General features: G+C 45.6%; 2 protein-coding genes across 2 annotated transcripts in view; both read right to left on the reverse strand.

The window, feature by feature from the left end:
* LOC129834410 (immunoglobulin superfamily DCC subclass member 4-like) overlaps positions 1–18,338 on the reverse strand; it is an 81,811-nt gene that overhangs the window by 62,204 nt on the left and 1,269 nt on the right. The window lies entirely within an intron of this gene.
* Positions 1,329–17,479, reverse strand: LOC129834412 (proline-rich protein 36-like). The gene is made up of 2 exons (XM_055899364.1): positions 16,305–17,479; positions 1,329–16,090 (listed from the first exon to the last, which is right to left on the reverse strand). Exon 2 carries the CDS (start codon positions 15,182–15,184, stop codon positions 13,055–13,057), a length of 2,130 nt encoding a protein of 709 aa, XP_055755339.1. The 5' UTR covers positions 15,185–16,090; positions 16,305–17,479; the 3' UTR covers positions 1,329–13,054.

The raw sequence follows: 18,338 nt of genomic DNA on the forward strand, positions 1-18,338 counted from the left end.
CGGTGGGCTCGGAAGTTGCCCCGGACCTCTCTGCCATTCCTGCGGAGGATCGGGACCACCGAGAGGTTTTCCGTAAGGCCAGGGCCACTTCACTTCCTCCACACTGACCATATGACTGCGGGATCGACCCTCTCCCAGATACCACACTGCCCCGCGAAAGACTGTACTCTCTGTCGGGTCCGGAGACCAAGGCTATGGAGATGTACATTGAGGACTCCCTAGCTGCAAGGCGTATCTTCCTTCTGCCTCCTCCGCCGGCGCATAGTTCTTCTTTGTGGAGAAGAAGGACAAAACACTGCGGCCGTGCATCGACTACCGGGGCCTCAATGACATCACGGTGAAGAACTGCTACCCGCTACCACCCATCACCTTGACCTTCGAACAGCTCCAGGGGGCCACTGTTTTCTCCAAGTTGGACCTGCGGAACTCCTACCACCTGGTGAGGATACGGGGGGGGAAGACTGCCTTCCACACGGCCAGCAGTAACTATGACTATCTAGTGATGCCATTTGGCCTTAACAATGCCCCAGCAGTGTTCCAGGCCCTGGTCAATGACATTCTCCACAACATGAACCGGTTCGTCTTCGTCAACCTCGACGCCATCCTCGTTTTCTTCCACTCAGCCCAAGAACACAAGTTTCACGTCCGACAGGTCCTCCAGAGCCTCGTGGAGAACCAGCTTTTTGTGAAAGCGGAGAAATGCGAATTCCATCGCTCCACCATCCCCTTCCTTGGTTACATCATCGCTGCAGGGTATGTACAAATGGATCCTGGGAAGGTGAGCGCGATGGTGGATTGGCCCCAGCCTTCGAGTGCAGCTGCAATGTTTCCTGGGATTTGCCAACTTTTATTGTCACTTTATCTCCCAAGGTTCCGTTCACGTGGTCCACAGCTGTTGACCGGGCGTTCCGTGACCTCAAGCATCGCTTCACCACAGCTTCCACATTAGTTCATCCTGACCCGTCCCGTCAGTTCGTGGTGGAGGCCGATGCTTCGGATGTTGGATTTGTGGCTGTTCTGTCCCATCACCTCAAGGCCATGGAGAGGAATTCCGATGTTGGAAATCGTGAGCTTCTCGCGGTGAAGATGGCTTTGGAAGAGTTTGAGGGGAAAGAACATCCGTTCCTTGTATGGACGGATCACAAGAACCTGGAATATCTCCACACCACCAAGTGTCTCAATTCCAGTCAAGCTAAGTGGGCCCTGCTTTTCACCCGGTTTAACTTCTCCCTCTCCTACCAACCGGGATCCAAGAATATCAAGCCGGATGCGCTGGGCGCAGCGTTCCCAACCGAACACCGGGGGGGGGGGGGGCAGATAACCGGATGTTTGTTCCTGACGCTGTCCACTCCTCGGTTCTAGAGTGGGCCCACTCTTCCAGGCTTGCCTGCCTCCCGGGCTCCCATTGGACCCTGGCCTTTGTGCGGCAACGCTTTTGGTGGCCGACCATGGTCTTGGACGTCTCCACGTTTGTCGCCACCTGCATGGTCTTTGCGCAGAACAACACTCCTCGGCAACACCGCCATTCTGTCAGTAGTGGACCGGTTTTCCAAAACCGCCCACTTCATTCTTCTCCCCAAGCTACCCTCTGCCAAAGAGACGGCCCAGCTCATGGTGCAGCACATCTTCCGGGTCCATGGACATGGTCTCCGACCTGGGTCCTCAGATCTAGTCCCGCTTCTGGAAGACATTCTGCACGCTCATTGGGTTGTCAGCCAACCTGTCCTCCGGGTTCCACCCTCAGTACAACGGCCAGTCGGAGTGAGCCAATTAAGACCTGAAGATGACTCTTCGCTGCCTTGTCTCCGCCAACCCCACCACCTGTAGCCAGCAACTCGCGTGGGTTGAATACACCCGCAACACCCTCCCCTGCTCTGCCACTGGGCTTTAACCTTTCAAGTGTTCCCTGGGTTATCAGCCCCCGCTCTTCCCGGAGCAAGAGGTGGGCATACCGTCGGCCCAGATGTTTGTCCACCGCCGTACCTGGGAGAGAGCCCGGTCGGCTCTTCTCAAGACCACCTGCAGGTATTGACGACAATCGGAACACCACCGGACTCCGGCTCCCTGGTATTGTATCGGGCAGAGGGTAAGGCTGTCCCCTTGAGACCTGCTCCTCTGGGTGGAGTCCCGCAAACTTTCCTCCCATTTTAAATCGGCCATTTCCCCATCTCCAAGATTATTAGCCTCTCTGCTGTCCGTCTTCTGTTGCCCCATACCCTCCGTATACATACCACTTTTCATGTGTCTAGAATTAAACCTACAGTTGAAGTCGGAAGTTTACATACACCTTAGCCAAATACATTTAAACTCAGTTTTTCACAATTCCTGACATTTAATCCTAGTAAAAACTGTCTTAGGTCAGTTAGGATAACCACTTTATTTTAAGAATGTGAAATGTCAGAATAGTTGTAGAGAGAATGATTTATTTCAGCTTTTAGTTATTTCATCACATTCCCAGTGGGTCAGAAGTTTACATACACTCAATTAGTATTTGGTAGCATTGCCTTTAAATTGTTTAACATGGGTCAAACATTTAGAGTAGCCTTCCACAAGCTTCCCACAATAAGTTGAGTGAATTTTGGCCCACTCCTCCTGACAGAGCTGGTGTAACTGAGTCAGGTTTGTAGGCCTCCTTGCTCGCACAAACTTTTTCAGTTCTGCCATCAAATTTTCTATAGGATTGAGGTCAGGGCTTTGTGATGGCCGCTCCAATACCTTCACTTTGTTGTCCAGCCATTTTGCCACAACTTTGGAAGTATGCTTGGGGTCATTGTCCATTTGGAAGACCCATGCGACCAAGCTTTAACTTCCTGACTGATGTCTTGAGATGTTGCTTCAATATTTCCACCTAATTGTCCTTCCTCATGATGCCATCTATTTTGTGAAGTGCACCAGTCCTTCCTGCAGCAAAGTACCCCCACAACATGATGCTGCCACCCCATGCCTCACGGTTGGGATGGTGTTCTTCGGCTTGTAAGCCTCCCCCTTTTTCCTCCAAACATAACGATGGTAATTATGGCCAAACAGCTCTATTTTTGTTGCATCAGACTAGAGGACATTTCTCCAAAAAGTACGATCTTTGTCCCCATGTGCAGTTGCAAACCGTAGTCTGGCTTTTTTTATGGCGGTTTTGGAGCAGTGGCTTCTTCCTTGCTGAGCAGCCTTTCAGGTTATGTCGATATAGGACTCATTTTACTGTGAATATAGATACTTTTGTACCAGTTTCCTCCAGCATCTTCACAAGGTCCTTTGCTGTTGTTCTGGGATTGATTTGCACTTTTTAAAACCAAAGTACGTTCATCTGTAGGAGACAGAGCGTGTCACCTTCCTGAGAGGTATGACGGCTGCGTGATCCCATGGTGTTTATTGCGTATTATTGTTTGTACAGATGAACCGTGGTACCTTCAGGCGTTTGGAAATTGCTCCCAAGGATGAGCCAGACTTGAGGAGGTCAAAAAATAAATTTCTGAGGTCTTTGCTGATTTCTTTTGATTTTCCCATGATGTCAAGCAGAGGCACTGAGTTTTAAGGTAGGCCTTGAAATACATCCACAGGTACACCTCCAATTGACTCATTTTCTGGAATTTTCCAAGCTGTTTAAAGGCACAGTCAACTTAGTGTATGTAAACTTCTGACCCACTGGAACTATAAGTGAAATAATCGGTTTGTAAACAATTGTTCTAAAAATGACTTGTGTCATGCACAAAGTAGATGTCTTAACCGACTTTCCAAAACTATAGTTTGTTAACAAGAAATTTGTGAGTGGTTGAAAAATTTGTTTTAATGACTCCAACCTAAGTGTATGTAAACTTCCGACTTCAACTGATATAATAATATATATATTTATATTCATTCCGGACTCTGACATTGCTCGTTCTGATGTTTCTTAATGTCTTTATTTTTATTCTTTGGATTTGTGTGTATTGTTCTGTATTGTTAGGTATTACTGCACTGTTGGAGCTAGAAACATAAGCATTTTACTGCACCTGCAATAACATCTGCAAATATGTGTACGCAACCAATACAATTTGATTTGATTTGAAAGGGGTAGAGAGGCAGAGAGCGAGAGGCTAATGTTTCCATGCCTGCTGTTTAGTTATACAATACCTCACCCTTCTAATAACTTTTAGATAGTAGGAAATGGCAAGTCCTGCATAACAGAGTCACTGGGAGGAGGAGCCGAGAGAGAGAGAGAGACAGAGACAGAGAGCGAGAGAGAGAGCGAGACAGAGAGAGAGAGACAGAGTGAGACCGAGATGAAGAGTGAAATGTTCTGTTCCCTTCATATGAGAAAGAGAGGATAGAAAGAGTAAACAGTTGGATAATGTATAGGGCATACACCAGTTGTCAAAAAAAGACTCAATCAACTATGCCTTTATAAAATAAATGAACTCTACTTTCACAAAAGCATATAAAACTCCAAATAATGGTATTTCTAGGATCTCTTGTGGTTTTATTTTGTGGTTTTATTTCTTAGCAAAGCAAATGATAGGGTAACTTCCATACAGACACTGGTCATTCAATCAATCAATGTCTGGATATGAATCTCGATTGTTATCAGAAACATTATCACTGCACACAAACTGTGGCTCTGGTTTGACTAAACGGGCCATTTTCAATTGAAATAGTTTAACACATTTGTCCATATCTATTCAGGAACGATAGATAGCATACTGGGATCTGCCACACAACAGCTGTTTTCTTGTTGAACCACGAATGAATGATGCATGGAAGAGCGCCTGTACTTTTGTGTGTTTATCTCAGGGTTTCCATTAGGAAAATGTGGCGCCAGACATTTGACCGGTAGCATTTACATTTACCAGACATTTAAGAGATTTACCAGACCCATGCATTGGATGTTTAACCTGATTAGGGCGTCCACCTACGGTGCTCAGAATGACAGAAATCACATTTAGATTGTGGTAATTCATCTTAACAGAACATGCAAGTTGAGGACGTAATGGCGTGCGTCCTATCCGAATTCCGATGCGCAACTTGAAGATGTTAGAATAACTGTCCAATAATTTACCAACAACACGAGTACCGAACAGCAAAATCACTAGCCTATGTCAATCTACTATCCCCATAGTAGAAAAGTTCACTAATTCTATTGGTCGGCTTGTTATTTTGTGCGAGAAAGAAATAGCCTATTCCACAAACCGACTCTGGGACAGTTGTGGGACTATAGATCCCAAATTCATACAACAGGTAGGCCTAGACTACATTGCAAAAAAAAACTAAAAAAGCAAAGAGGCTCATGCAACAGATCAGTACGTTTAGCTTAAAATCTTTATCAATTATTATTCTCCTTATAAGTGCAGCAATGCTATTATGGCTAACGGAAACCATGGTATGTGTGTTTGCACATGTATGACTGTTTGTGCGTGTATGTTTGTGTGTGACTGTGTGCGTGCATGTAGTGTACATGTGTGTGAACATGTGTACGTACCCACAGGAGCAGAGAACATTATGTGCACTGCGCCAGCCCCACAGAATGGGTGGACAGAGACAGATGGGTTGATTGATAGCACTGTGCAAATATAGTCTGACGATCAGCAGGATGTTGGAACATGCGTTTGCCCCTGTTTGTTTGTGTGTGTGTCAGCCTACTTTTTTTTTTTTATTAAAAAACTTTATGTGCATGAAGACAAAAGGCTTACGCCTGCCTACCCACCCACAGGAATATCAAATCATGTTTTTTTTGTACAATTTGTGGTCCAAGTGGCGTAACTACAGTAGTTGAAAACATCTATATCAACTGTGTGGCTTTGGAAAAGTTACCTGTTAATGTCCAAATCTCATAATTATTACACAAATACCCGATATTGTATCTAAATGAATAACTGTACAATAAAGGCATTTATCATAACAGGTATGCATAGGATGAAGGGTCATTAAAATCAGTTGTCAAACATTGCAGCAACAAGGAGGAGGAAAGTCCCAGGCAGCCATTAACCAAGGTGGACAGGAAGGGACTCTCCAGTTTCACCACGCGCTAGGGAGCTCCGTGTACAATAACATTGACATGCCGATAATTTTATACAACCAAACATATTTCACAATTGTCTACACATTCAACCTAATAGCTTTATCTGCGCAACCGACGGCCTGCTGAAGTGGGGTATAATGTTATCAGATTCTTCCCGGAGAAAAACGGAATCACTGTCGCCACTCCCTAGAGTAGGCCGAAGAGGTAAAGCACACACATTAATATCTCTCTCTGATGGGGAGGCAAAGGGACCGTCCCCTGTTAGCACACACTTTGGCTCTTGTTTAAGTCCCCATTTTTCCTCTAGGCCCGCATTATTAGCCAAATAATGATCATTCTACGCAACTAAACAGGCCCACTGGACTGAAGATGGACCAGCCCATCTGGCATTTGCCAAAACTGCCCTATGGCAAGTCCATTTCTGGCATACGACATGGAATATACTGCATATTGCCTTAAATTTCACGCAGTGGGGGTCATATTTGTTCTGCTCCATCTATGTACCTTGTCTTGCTCTAGACCAAACTACAACAATGGAGAAGTTGGGAAACACTAAACAGTACATTGCCTTGGTGTTGATTTTCAGTTTGATTCTCAAGAGTAATATCCACATGCTGTAATTCCATCCAGGACAGGCTGAGTAGAGTTTGAGTCACACACTGAGTGGAGACAGGCACGCAACCCCAGCAGCAGCTGCAGTGTCAGGTGCTGGCCGTTCCAGCGGTTCAGCTACAGCACGATTCTCACAGTCACCCACATGAGTTTTCACACCGCTCTCAAGTTGGCACAAACTGGATTCATACTCTATCACATTTATACTGTTTATCATATAGGCCAGGCGTACAGTAAAGTGACCAATCATAATGCAGTTCTGGAGAGGTAGGAGAGGCCCAGGGAGATAGACTCTTTCCCACTCATGTTTACATTTATACTCGAAAGGACAGTCTGCAACATATTAACAATAGGAGGCAGACAGATACATATATGGGGGGAGAGAGAGAAAGAGAGAAGGGCGAGAGAGAGCGAAACAACAGAGAAGGGAAACATGGCCTGAGCTAGCGTTTGTTCCCCTCCAGTGCTTCATGACTGCTGGTGTGCTCGCTCTGTGTACAGTACTCATCCATGCAAATCCTGGGCTGCTCCAATCACAGCCCTGTGCTCCTATAGGCTTACAAAGGGCCTCAGAGCAGCATGGGGCTAGGGGCCTCGGTGCGGCCACGGCTACATCAATGGGTCAACAACACCAGCAACAAACTAACATGGGACGGACGGGAGGCTGCAGGAGGGAAAAGCCCATCCAGGGCAACCACAAGGTCATATACTGTAGCTGCAGGGTTGGAGAGAGAGGGACACGGACTATTAAAAACCCAGAACTCCCCCCTTGACCTTTTATTATTGTGTCTGTGAGATTTGATTTGATCAATTCAACCAAGTGGTTTCAGAGGGAGACACTTGATAGTATCACGAGGCAGTGATCAACAGCACTGATAGAAACCGAGTGGTGGTGTGTTATGAATTAAGATGATACATTGGTCATATACTGGTAAGAATGTTCTGTTTTCTCTTTTTTTTAAACGGGTTAAATTGCTATTTTATACCCTGTAGGCACCTGCAACTTACCACAGGTGAGATAAACTACACAATAAACAACTCACTTGCCTCCAACCAAATTAATTTGAATTTTTGAACATCTTAGTCCAGGTCATTTTTTGACTTTTAAGTGAAATATATAATTTTGGGGGAATTCTGTGCAGTTGTAAATCAAACAAATACATGTGAACACCAAAAGTTCTCAATTTCAAAGAATTTTAGAATAAATAGTGAATGGTGCAAGGGGGACAATATATTGACCACAATTATACATACATACAGTACCAGTCAAAAGATTGGACACACCTACTCATTCAAGGGTGTTTCTTCATTTTTACTATTTTCTACATTGTAGAATAATGTGTTAAACATATCAAAATATATTTTATATTTGACATTCTTCAAAGTAGCCACCCTTTGCATTGATGACAGCTTTGCACACTCTTGGCATTCTCTCAACCAGCTTCACCTGGAATGCTTTTCCAACAGTCTTGAAGGAGTTCCCACATATGCTGAGCACTTGTTGGCTGCTTTTCCTTCACCCTGCGGTCCAAATCATCCCAAACCATCTCAAATTGGTTTGAGGTCGGGTGATTGTGGAGGCCAGGTCATCTGGTTGGATTTGTGTCACATGCGTTTTGTGTGTGTACTCTGTACAACCTCTTACGCCGAGTATAATATAAACCCCTTGCTCCTGCTCCTACTGAACCATTCCAGTCTCTTAAATTGGATGCAGCGTAGAACGCCTGCCCCCTCTTATTGAAGCCACGGACGTTCAATGCCAAACACAGTACTGCAGGCATTGTTAGCAGAAAACAGGATCCCTCATTACAGTGAATGGAAAAATGGCTATCTTCATGTAATTAAAATAAAAATACTCGACAATTATGTTACCAATAATTGCTTCCAATACACCAAATCGCACCCAAAAGAAGCTATAAGGACAATTTAGTTGCTAATGGCAGCATACCGTACCCCGGTCGGCCCGGTCGGTGAGTTACTCAATAAGAAGTGGCAGCACTGAGCTAGCCTGCAACGTCTCTTCCTAGAGCAGCTCAAACTGTGCATGTTATGTATCCATGAGACCACATTTTAAGCGACTTCATTTGGCTTCAATGCGCTATTATTGAGTCCTCACATATGAATGGTGTCACATGATCAATGGCTTTGTCCATTCATATATACATACAGTCATTGATTGGATTAAGCAATATGGTGAAAAAACCCACCTAGCATAAAAGAGGGTTAATTAAGCAATAAGGCACCTCTGGGGTTTGTGGAATATGGACAATTTACCACGGCTAAGGGCTGTTCTTAAGCACGACGCAACGCGGAGTGCCTGGATACAGCCCTTAGCCGTGGTATATTGGCCATATACCACAAACCCCAGAGGTGCATTATTGCCATTATAAACTGGATACCAACGTAATTAGAGCAGTTATAAGTAGATCTATAGATCTATAACATATTGTTTATACCCTTCTTATCTTTTCAGATATGCAAAAAGTATTTAGAGGTAGGGGCAAGGTATTTATTTGGCACTGGGACCTACTCTGCACCTTGCCTACTCAATCAGGGTTCTCTCCCCTCCTCAGTCCCCCTCCCCACTACAAGCCCCATGCTCCTCCTCCTTGGTCATGTGACTGAGCGGACAGCAGTGCGGAATGGAAGGAATGTGATCGCATGACTGTTTACCCAACCAGCGCCGTGAGGAAGAGACCCTGCTCTTACACACACAAATCACCATCACTGCCTAAAGCACACACACACACACACACACACACACACACAAACAGAACAAAAACATGTAGCCTGTAGCTTGTGACTCGTTTACCACACACAGACTTTTAACGGCTAATTTATTATCCCTTAGATAACACAGCTCACAAGTGTTTTAACATTCAGCGCCCTGGCTGTAGTGGAATACTCTGGGGATCACCTGACTGGACCCATCCCTGAGCTTGTGACAAACATATCACACAGCATATTGATCCAGCACTATTGATCCTGGGCTGTTTATAGCCGGGGGGGCATCAATACTCACAACGCTCTCTCTGAAGTCGCGTTGGCACTGATATGTATTTCTAGAGAACATCAAAACTCCCCACAGCCAGTGGGAACTCCCCACAGCCAGTACTGGGAAATGGACTTGAGGGTCATGCAGTGTAGCAGTCGTCCGTGACCATGTAAAAGGAGTAGGCCTATGTATTGTGATATTGGGATGATTGTGTTCACTATTGCAGAGATAAGGCAAACAAGTAGCAATACATCACTTAAAAACCAATAAGCCTTTTTTAGTGCGGGGTTGGCTGAAGTGTAAAGGTTGTTTTGAGAAACTTAGAGGAATCCTAGACGTCAGCCTTCAGAGATTTAGGTGCAGTCTAATTGAACAGAATGAGCTCTGCACTTATCCCAGCTGGCAGCCATCAGAGCAGGGAAAGAGGCTTTAGAGACCAGACATCTCTAACAGTGCAGGAGGATGGACGTCTTACATTCACAGGTGGATGGATCTCAACATCATGACGTAACGTTACACATACAAATAAAACTTTCTGGTGCAGATCAAAAGTCTACCACAGAAAAGTTGAATTGGTGCACCGGTAATAACAACAAAAAACATTCCATTCAATTACATACAATATTGCTACTAGAGGGTAATTACAGTGTTACTACTAGAGGTCGACCGATTAATCGGAATGGTCGATTAATCGGGCCGATTTAAAGTTTTCATAACAATCGGAAATCGGTATTTTTGGGCGCCGATTTGCCATTTTTTTTTACACCTTTATTTAATCTTTATTTAACTAGGCAAGTCAGTTAAGAACACATTCTTATTTTCAATGACGGCCTAGGAACGTTCTGAACGACAGATTTTTAACATTGTCAGCTCGGGGGATCCAATCTTGCAACCTTACAGTTAACTAGTCCAATGCTCTAACACCTGATTACATTGCACTCCACGAGGAGCCTGCCTGTTAGCGAATGCAGTAAGCTAAGGTAAGTTGTTAGCTAGCATTAAACTTATCTTATAAAAAACAATCAATCAATGACTGTCATTGCTCCAATGTGTACTTAACCATAAACATCAATGCCTTTCTTAAAATCAATACACAAGTATATACTGTATTTTTAAACCTGCATATTTAGCTAAAATAAATCCAGGTTAGCAGGCAATATTAACCAGGTGAAATTGTGTCATTTCTCTTGCGTTCATTGCAAGCAGAGTCCGGGTATATGCAACAGTCTGGGCCGCCTGGCTCTTTGCGAACTAATTTGCCAGAATTTTACGTAATTATGACAACATTGAAGGTGGTGCAATGTAACAGGAATATTTAGACTCATGGATGCCACCTGTTCGATAAAATACGGAACGGAATAAACGTTTTGTTTTCGAGGTGATAGTTTCCGGATTAGTCAAAGGTATATGGTTTAGAGAGAAATAGTCGACGCGTTATAATTCCTGTAATAACTTGCGGCTGAATTTGAAAGGGGTTCCTTCGTTATTTTACCGTTCATGTCTTCCATAGAGAATGTCTTGATCTACTTCAAATAAGGTCTGTGTTTCGTGCAGGCTTAAACCGCCTCGACGTTTTGATACCCATGTAAATCTCACTAGGATAAGGTAACGTTTGTCAACATATTTTCATAAATCCACTCTACAAAACTTTTTATCTTCGCTTATATTTAGCCAATATTGATCAGAGTTACCTTGTCCTATGGATATCTACACAGTTATAAAATTGGCATGGTGATGTAAGCCTACACGAAACACAGACCTTATTTTAAGTGAATATTAAAATATCCTATGGAATAAATGAAGGAACCGCTTTTCAGATTTTGCTAGAAGGTGTCATGGGAATTATGACTCGCACTGGTTGTCAATTCTTACCATGCTTATTATTAAAATAGGATTTCCTGCATATAGAAATTAAAGTTTTTGTTTTCAACATTCATCACAGCTAACTTAAACTCTATTTTTATTCAATCAGTTGAGAGTATTTGTCTCCTAAGCAGACTCTTCAGTATCATTGTCACGTCAGAGCTGTGTGCGTGTGTGTATATTTATGTATTATATTAAGTTAAAATAAAAGTGTTCATTGTTCATTCAGTATTGTTGCAATTGTCATTATTACAAAAATGTGTGTGTGTGTGTATGATATATATATCTAAAAAATATATATATTTTAAATAAATCGGCCGATTAATCGGTATTGGCTTTTTTTGTCCTCCAATAATCGGTATCGGTATCGGCATTGAAAAATCATAATCGGTCGACCTCTAGTTACTACACACACACGATAGTATGAAGTGTAACCAGTCAAAAATTTTCCAGATACAGAAATGTATTGAGTGAAATAATCACTGAACTTTTAACGTAAAATTGGGTGAATAACATTCTGACTGGCATTGTAATCCACAACAAAGACAGGTTTCACTAACATGACTAACTCTGCATTGTAAGCTTCCCGACTACTCGTCTAAGGTTTGACAGTAATCTGGTTCAAGTCAAAGGGAAGCTCTCTGAACCACATACAGGCAACCACCAACTTGTTTAACCACAGAAACTATACCACCACAATAAAGAGCCCAGTAGACACCAGAGGCCAGAAACACAGTAAAAGTGAAAGTCTCCCTGTCTCATTCAAGCAACTTTCCTCTGTCACTGAACTGTCCTTTATACCACCTTTGGGACTAGGATCTGACACTACCAAAAATGAATAGACACACTCAGCCAGCCATACAAACCAACATGTTCACTGGACAAAGATATGCAGCTCAAATTCAGCCTGGGGCCTCTTTAAATAATATGCATCCTAATTTAGCTGTGTATCTCCAGGGGGATCAAGATGCACTCACATACAAATAGAGTATGCACTAGACTTGGGCGATATACTGTTTATACCATATACCGGGGTATTTCGAAATACCGACGGTATGATTTTCAATGCCGTTGCGGGGGTTGCGTCCTATGCCACTGCTTATAACTATAAGAAATCTAAGATATGTCAAATAAATCATATCTGGCTCAGGGCTCCAACTATGCCTTTGGCTTGCTGACCTGCTAGCTAAGTGTCTAGATGTCAAGATCAAACTTCTTGGTTACAGCAGAGACATTCAATCCTCTTCTGGATCAAGATCCCAGTTGCGTAAATTGTTTTGTGCGGTAGAAAATGTACGGTATGACAGGAATGAAAATCTGGATAACTCCCAACCCTAGTAGGCACAGTCAGACACCTACTACACTCATCATGCTTCTAAACATGCCCTTTCCACCCCATTGGGCTGTCAGAAACACAGCAATCACACCTCAAGGACCAAGGGATTGAGATACGGGCACAATAAATAAAATAAAACGGCTTGGATTAGAAGCGGATTTTTGACAGACAAAGTTCAAATAATGCTAATGTCTTTAGCCAAGCGCATAGTCATTGATGTAACAACTTAACATAATTACTCAATTTACAGACCAGCTCATTAAGGACAAAGAAAAGCAATTATCTTTATTAAGCAGGACTTGTTCACAAGCATCCTCCAGGGGCTGAGGTAGCTGCAGACAGGGGCTGAGGTAGGGTGCTGAGGTAGCTGCAGACAGGGACTGAGGTAGGGTGCTGCAGATAGGGGCTGAGGTAGGGTGCTGAGGTAGCTGCAGACAGGGACTGAGGTAGGGTGCTGTAGACAAGGGTTGAGGTAGGGTGCTGAGGTAGCTGCAGACAGGGACTGAGGTAGGGTGCTGCAGATAGGGGCTGAGGTAGGGTGCTGAGGTAGCTGCAGACAGGGACTGAGGTAGGGTGCTGTAGACAAGGGTTGAGGTAGGGTGCTGAGGTAGCTGCAGACAGGGGTTGAGGTAGGGTGCTGAGGTAGCTGCAGACAGGGACTGAGGTAGGGTGCTGCAGACAGGGGCTGAGGTAGGGTGCTGAGGTAGCTGCAGACAGGGACTGAGGTAGGGTGCTGCAGACAGGGGCTGAGGTAGGGTGCTGAGGTAGCTGCAGACAGGGACTGATGTAGGGGGCTGCAGACAAGGGTTGAGGTAGGGTGCTGAGGTAGCTGCAGACAGGGGTTGAGGTAGGGGGCTGTAGACAAGGGTTGAGGTAGGGTGCTGAGGTAGCTGCAGACAGGGACTGAGGTAGGGTGCTGTAGACAAGGGTTGAGGTAGGGTGCCCAAGGTAGCTGCAGACAGGGGCTGAGGTAGGGTGCTGAGGTAGCTGCAGCCACGGACTGAGGTAGGGTGCTGTAGACAAGGGTTGAGGTAGGGTGCTGAGGTAGCTGCAGACAGGGGTTGAGGTAGGGTGCTGAGGTAGCTGCAGACAGGGGTTGAGGTAGTGTGCTGAGGTAGCTGCAGACAGGGGCTGAGGTAGCTGCAGACAGGGGCTGGGGTACTGAGGGGTACTGCGGTAGCTGCAGACAGGGATTGAGGTAGGGTGCTGAGGTAGCTGCAGACAGGGGCTGAGGTAGGGTGCTGTAGACAGGGACTGAGGTAGCTGCATACAGGGGCTGAGGTGGGGTGCTGATGTAGCTGCAGACAGGGGCTGAGGTAGGGTGCTGAGGTAGCTGCAGACAGGGGCTGAGGTAGGGTGCTGTAGACAGGGACTGAGGTAGCTGCATACAGGGGCTGAGGTGGGGTGCTGAGGTAGCTGCATACAGGGGCTGAGGTGGGGTGCTGAGGTAGCTGCAGACAGGGGCTGAGGTAGGGTGCTGTAGACAGGGACTGAGGTAGCTGCATACAGGGGCTGAGGTGGGGTGCTGAGGTAGCTGCAGACAGGGGCTGAGGTAGGGTGCTGTAGACAGGGACTGAGGTAGGGTGCTGAGGTAGCTGCAGACAGGGACTGAGGTAGGGTGCTGCATACAGGGTCTGAGGTGGGGTGCTGAGGTAGCTGCAGACAGGGGCTGAGGTAGGGTGCTGCATACAGGGTCTGAGGTGGGGTGCTGAGGTAGCTGCAGACAGGGGCTGAGGTAGCTGCATACAGGGGCTGAGGTGGGGTGCTGCAGACAGGGGCTGAGGTAGCTGCATACAGGGGCTGAGGTAGGGTGCTGCAGACAGGGACTGAGGTAGCTGCATACAGGGGCTGAGGTGGGGTGCTGCAGACAGGGACTGAGGTAGCTGCATACAGGGGCTGAGGTGGGGTGCTGAGGTAGCTGCAGACAGGGGCTGAGGTAGCTGCATACAGGGGCTGAGGTGGGGTGCTGCAGACAGGGACTGAGGTAGGGTGCTGTAGACAGGGACTGAGGTAGCTGCATACAGGGGCTGAGGTGGGGTGCTGAGGTAGCTGCAGACAGGGGCTGAGGTAGCTGCATACAGGGGCTGAGGTACTGAGGTAGCTGCATACAGGGGCTGAGGTGGGGTGCTGCAGACAGGGACTGAGGTAGGGTGCTGAGGTAGCTGCAGACAGGGGCTGGGGTACTGAGGTAGCTGCATACAGAGGCTGAGGTAGGGTGCTGAGGTAGCTGCAGACAGGGGCTGAGGTGGGGTGGGGGGTGTGTGGGGGCAGTCACCAGTGCTAAGCTACGCTTCATCTCTTCTCCGGCCTGGGTCTGGCCACAATACTTCGTCCACATCACAAGATACGTTTTCTCTTGCCAAACATCGAGGGAAGTATCTCCTAGCATGGCGTATCCAACCTTGGACAGAGTTAACCTCTATGTCCCCACATGGGTCCTCCATTGCCTGGAGAAGCGGCATGCGGGCATAGGGTTGGCGATCATTCACTTTCCAGCGCCAGGCTGAGAAGAATTCCTCTATGGGATTTAGAAAAGGTGAATATGGGGGTAGGTACAAAACTACAAATTGTGGATGGGTGGCAAACCAGTTTTGGACCAGAACAGCCCGGTGAAAACTAACATTGTCCCATAAAACCACAAATCTAGCAGGCTCCTGATCTGGATCAGGGACAAGCATTGTGTAAATTGCATCCAGAAAAGTGAGCATATGGCCGGTGTTGTACTGTGATGGAGGTGTGGCATTGTGATGGAGGACCCCGTTTTGAGTGATGGCAGCACACATAGTTATATTACCCCCACGCTGTCCAGGGACATTGGTAATTGCCCTCTGTCCTATTACATTTCTTCCGCGGCACCTGGTTTTGGTGAGGTTGAAGCCAACCTCATCCACATAAATAAATTCATGGCGAATTACATGGGCATCCAGCTCCAATACTCTCTGTAACAGACAAAAGGATATACAGATGAGTGAATATGGTATGTCTGAAGTACTGGAAGTAGTGTTGCATACATACCTCTACAAAGTCAAGTCGCATATTCTTGACTCTGTCAGACTTTCTCTCAAATGACACCTTGTAAAGTTGTTTCATCGTCACTCGGTGCCGTTGGAGGATGCGTTGTATGGTCGACAGGCTTACAGCATCGATGTTAAATATGGTGTCATTATTCAAGATATGCTCTCTTATCTCTCGAATCCTAATTGCATTGTTGTCCAAAACCATATTTATAATTGCAGTCTCTTGTATATCTGTCAACAAGCGTCCTCGTCCTCCATGATGTCTTTACCTTTCCACTCTGTACAGAATTCAAACACAGTATGTGTTCAGCATAGGAACTGTAAACAATGTACAAAAAAATGTAGTACAGCATGATAACCAACCTCATTCATTCAATGCAGTGCAGTAAATGGATGGCTTAGAGTTACAAATGTTTATGCAATACTATGCAGTCATACGTATTTTACAGTACATTACTGTAATGCTAAGATAGTCATTAGATAGTTGCATACCTGTTCTCATTTCTGAAGGTTCGAATTATGGACACCATTGTAAATCGACTCAAGTTGGGCTGGACTCTCAGTCCAGCCTCTCTCATGGTCAAACCGTGGTTGATCACATGATCAACAAGTGTTGCCCTAATCTCATCAGAGATGGCTCTCCTTCCTTCTCTTCTTTGCCCTTGTCCTCTTCTTCCTCTTCCTCTCCCTCGTACTCCTCTTGCTCTCTGTCCATTGTTGGCATCAATTGTTCAAAACAGGTAAACTGACCTTTGACCTATTTATAGGCCTATACTACAGTAAAGCAGTGATTGGTTAGTGATCAGTTAAGCTATTAGTGTTTGCACATGTGAGGAGTGTGTGTGTGACCTGGTGAATAAGTGTAGCATTTTGATTGGTTGTGTTTGGAAAAGGAAAGCAAGTCACTTCCTGTTAGATTTTTGTGTTTTAGGTAGAGAATTGTGTGTAGTGTTTTGAAAAAAGTGTTTTATGCATTTGACAACTGAGTCAAAGGCTGAGAAATAGCTTATGGTTTTGGATATTTGGTGTGTAGTTCTGCACTTTGAGTGAGAGGTTTCAAAAATCGTGTGACATGAAAAGAATTTGTGTGTAAGCAGGTGGAAAAAACGGTAATATATGTGATTACATAAAGGAAGGTGGTAATGAAGGGGAGGGAGGCATTGAACAGGGCCAATGACGAAGGACTTGGAGGGGCAGAGGTCAGTCAAGTTTCAGACAGAGGCAGGAAGAGTGAGGAGGAGTCAAATTGAAGCAGGGGTCAGTGGGCTGATTAACACTGAGCATTAAATCATTGACCATGGATGAGAGAGGATGACTAGAGGGAGTCAGGATTAGAGAGTCCAGGAGAATGGGAGACAACGCTGGGAACCATAGAGACGCCTCTTTTGAGTGAAGTAGTGATGCGGGTTCAGTGAAAGCCCAGTAATTTGGTCGGTGTGCATGTGACACTCCTAGCGGGAGTACTGGGTTAGAGGGAGACAGAGAGCTTGTCTAAACACACAGACACTCTCTCAGCATTCATTTGTTCCTGATGAGTTCAGCAGAGTTGACATATTTTCATTTGATCTTTCAAATGAAAAAAACAAGCTCTTTGTTTGTGGATCTGATGTAGCGACGTCCCATGCACCCAAACTCTCCCCCGTCAATTCATCCCTGCCCCACTATAACCCCCTACTCCCACCCAGCAACCTCCATTCGCCAGCTCCGGTTCCCACAATACCCTCCCAACCAACCCACCACCCATAACATTCCTCTTTCTCTCTCCAAACATGCCACACTCACACGAAAGCTCCCACCAGTCCAGCAAAGGCTCTACAGTGCTCCACTGTGGGAACACACTCCAGGGTGTATGAGGGCTGAGGGAGATGCTCAAACACACTACTGTGGGCCTTGTGATGAGCACATGCCACTGTTGCCTGCTCCAAACACACACCCACGCAACCCCTCAAGGTAATGTAGTGTAGTTTGTATCTCCATCTTAAACCACATTGAGACAACATTATGGATAGAATGGGTAGAACATGCACTATCATGGAACACAGTTTGTGCTCTCGAGCATTGAAAATGCATTAGTCCAAATTACATTATCAACAACTTATTTTCCGATCCTATAGATTTGCAAGCCATACTTGAAGTCTCACTTGTACATATTCAGGTAGAACAGGGATGCTCCTCCATGCATCTTGATTAACAGGAAAGCATTGTCAGCCCTGATACCACTATTCCTCCACGTTTTTCAAAGCAACGATCCAATATGTTTGCCTTTCCTCTCAAGTGAGCTACGTCAAATAGGCTAAAGCAGAACAAAATCCCATCGGCCTATTTCATGTTTCTACTCCCGTGCTCCTGCACTTTTCTTTGTCATGTAAATGCTGTGGCTGGTCTCTCTCGCTCAGTGCCTGCCCCGCTCCCTCGCCGCCTACCGGTGGCTCCCTGGCTCTCAAATCACAGCTTCCCTTCTCTATCTGAAGGCCACCGCAATGCCTGAAAGGCAGCGACCAAGTGCATCCTCTCCCAAGCCCCCAA

This window comes from Salvelinus fontinalis, chromosome 35, assembly GCF_029448725.1.
Source record: "Salvelinus fontinalis isolate EN_2023a chromosome 35, ASM2944872v1, whole genome shotgun sequence".
Taxonomy (NCBI): Eukaryota; Metazoa; Chordata; class Actinopteri; order Salmoniformes; family Salmonidae; genus Salvelinus; species Salvelinus fontinalis.

Excerpts from the sequence above, each read along its gene's own strand:
- LOC129834412 (XM_055899364.1), bottom strand. The coding sequence starts at position 15,184 with ATGCTAGGAGATACTTCCCTCGATGTTTGGCAAGAGAAAACGTATCTT.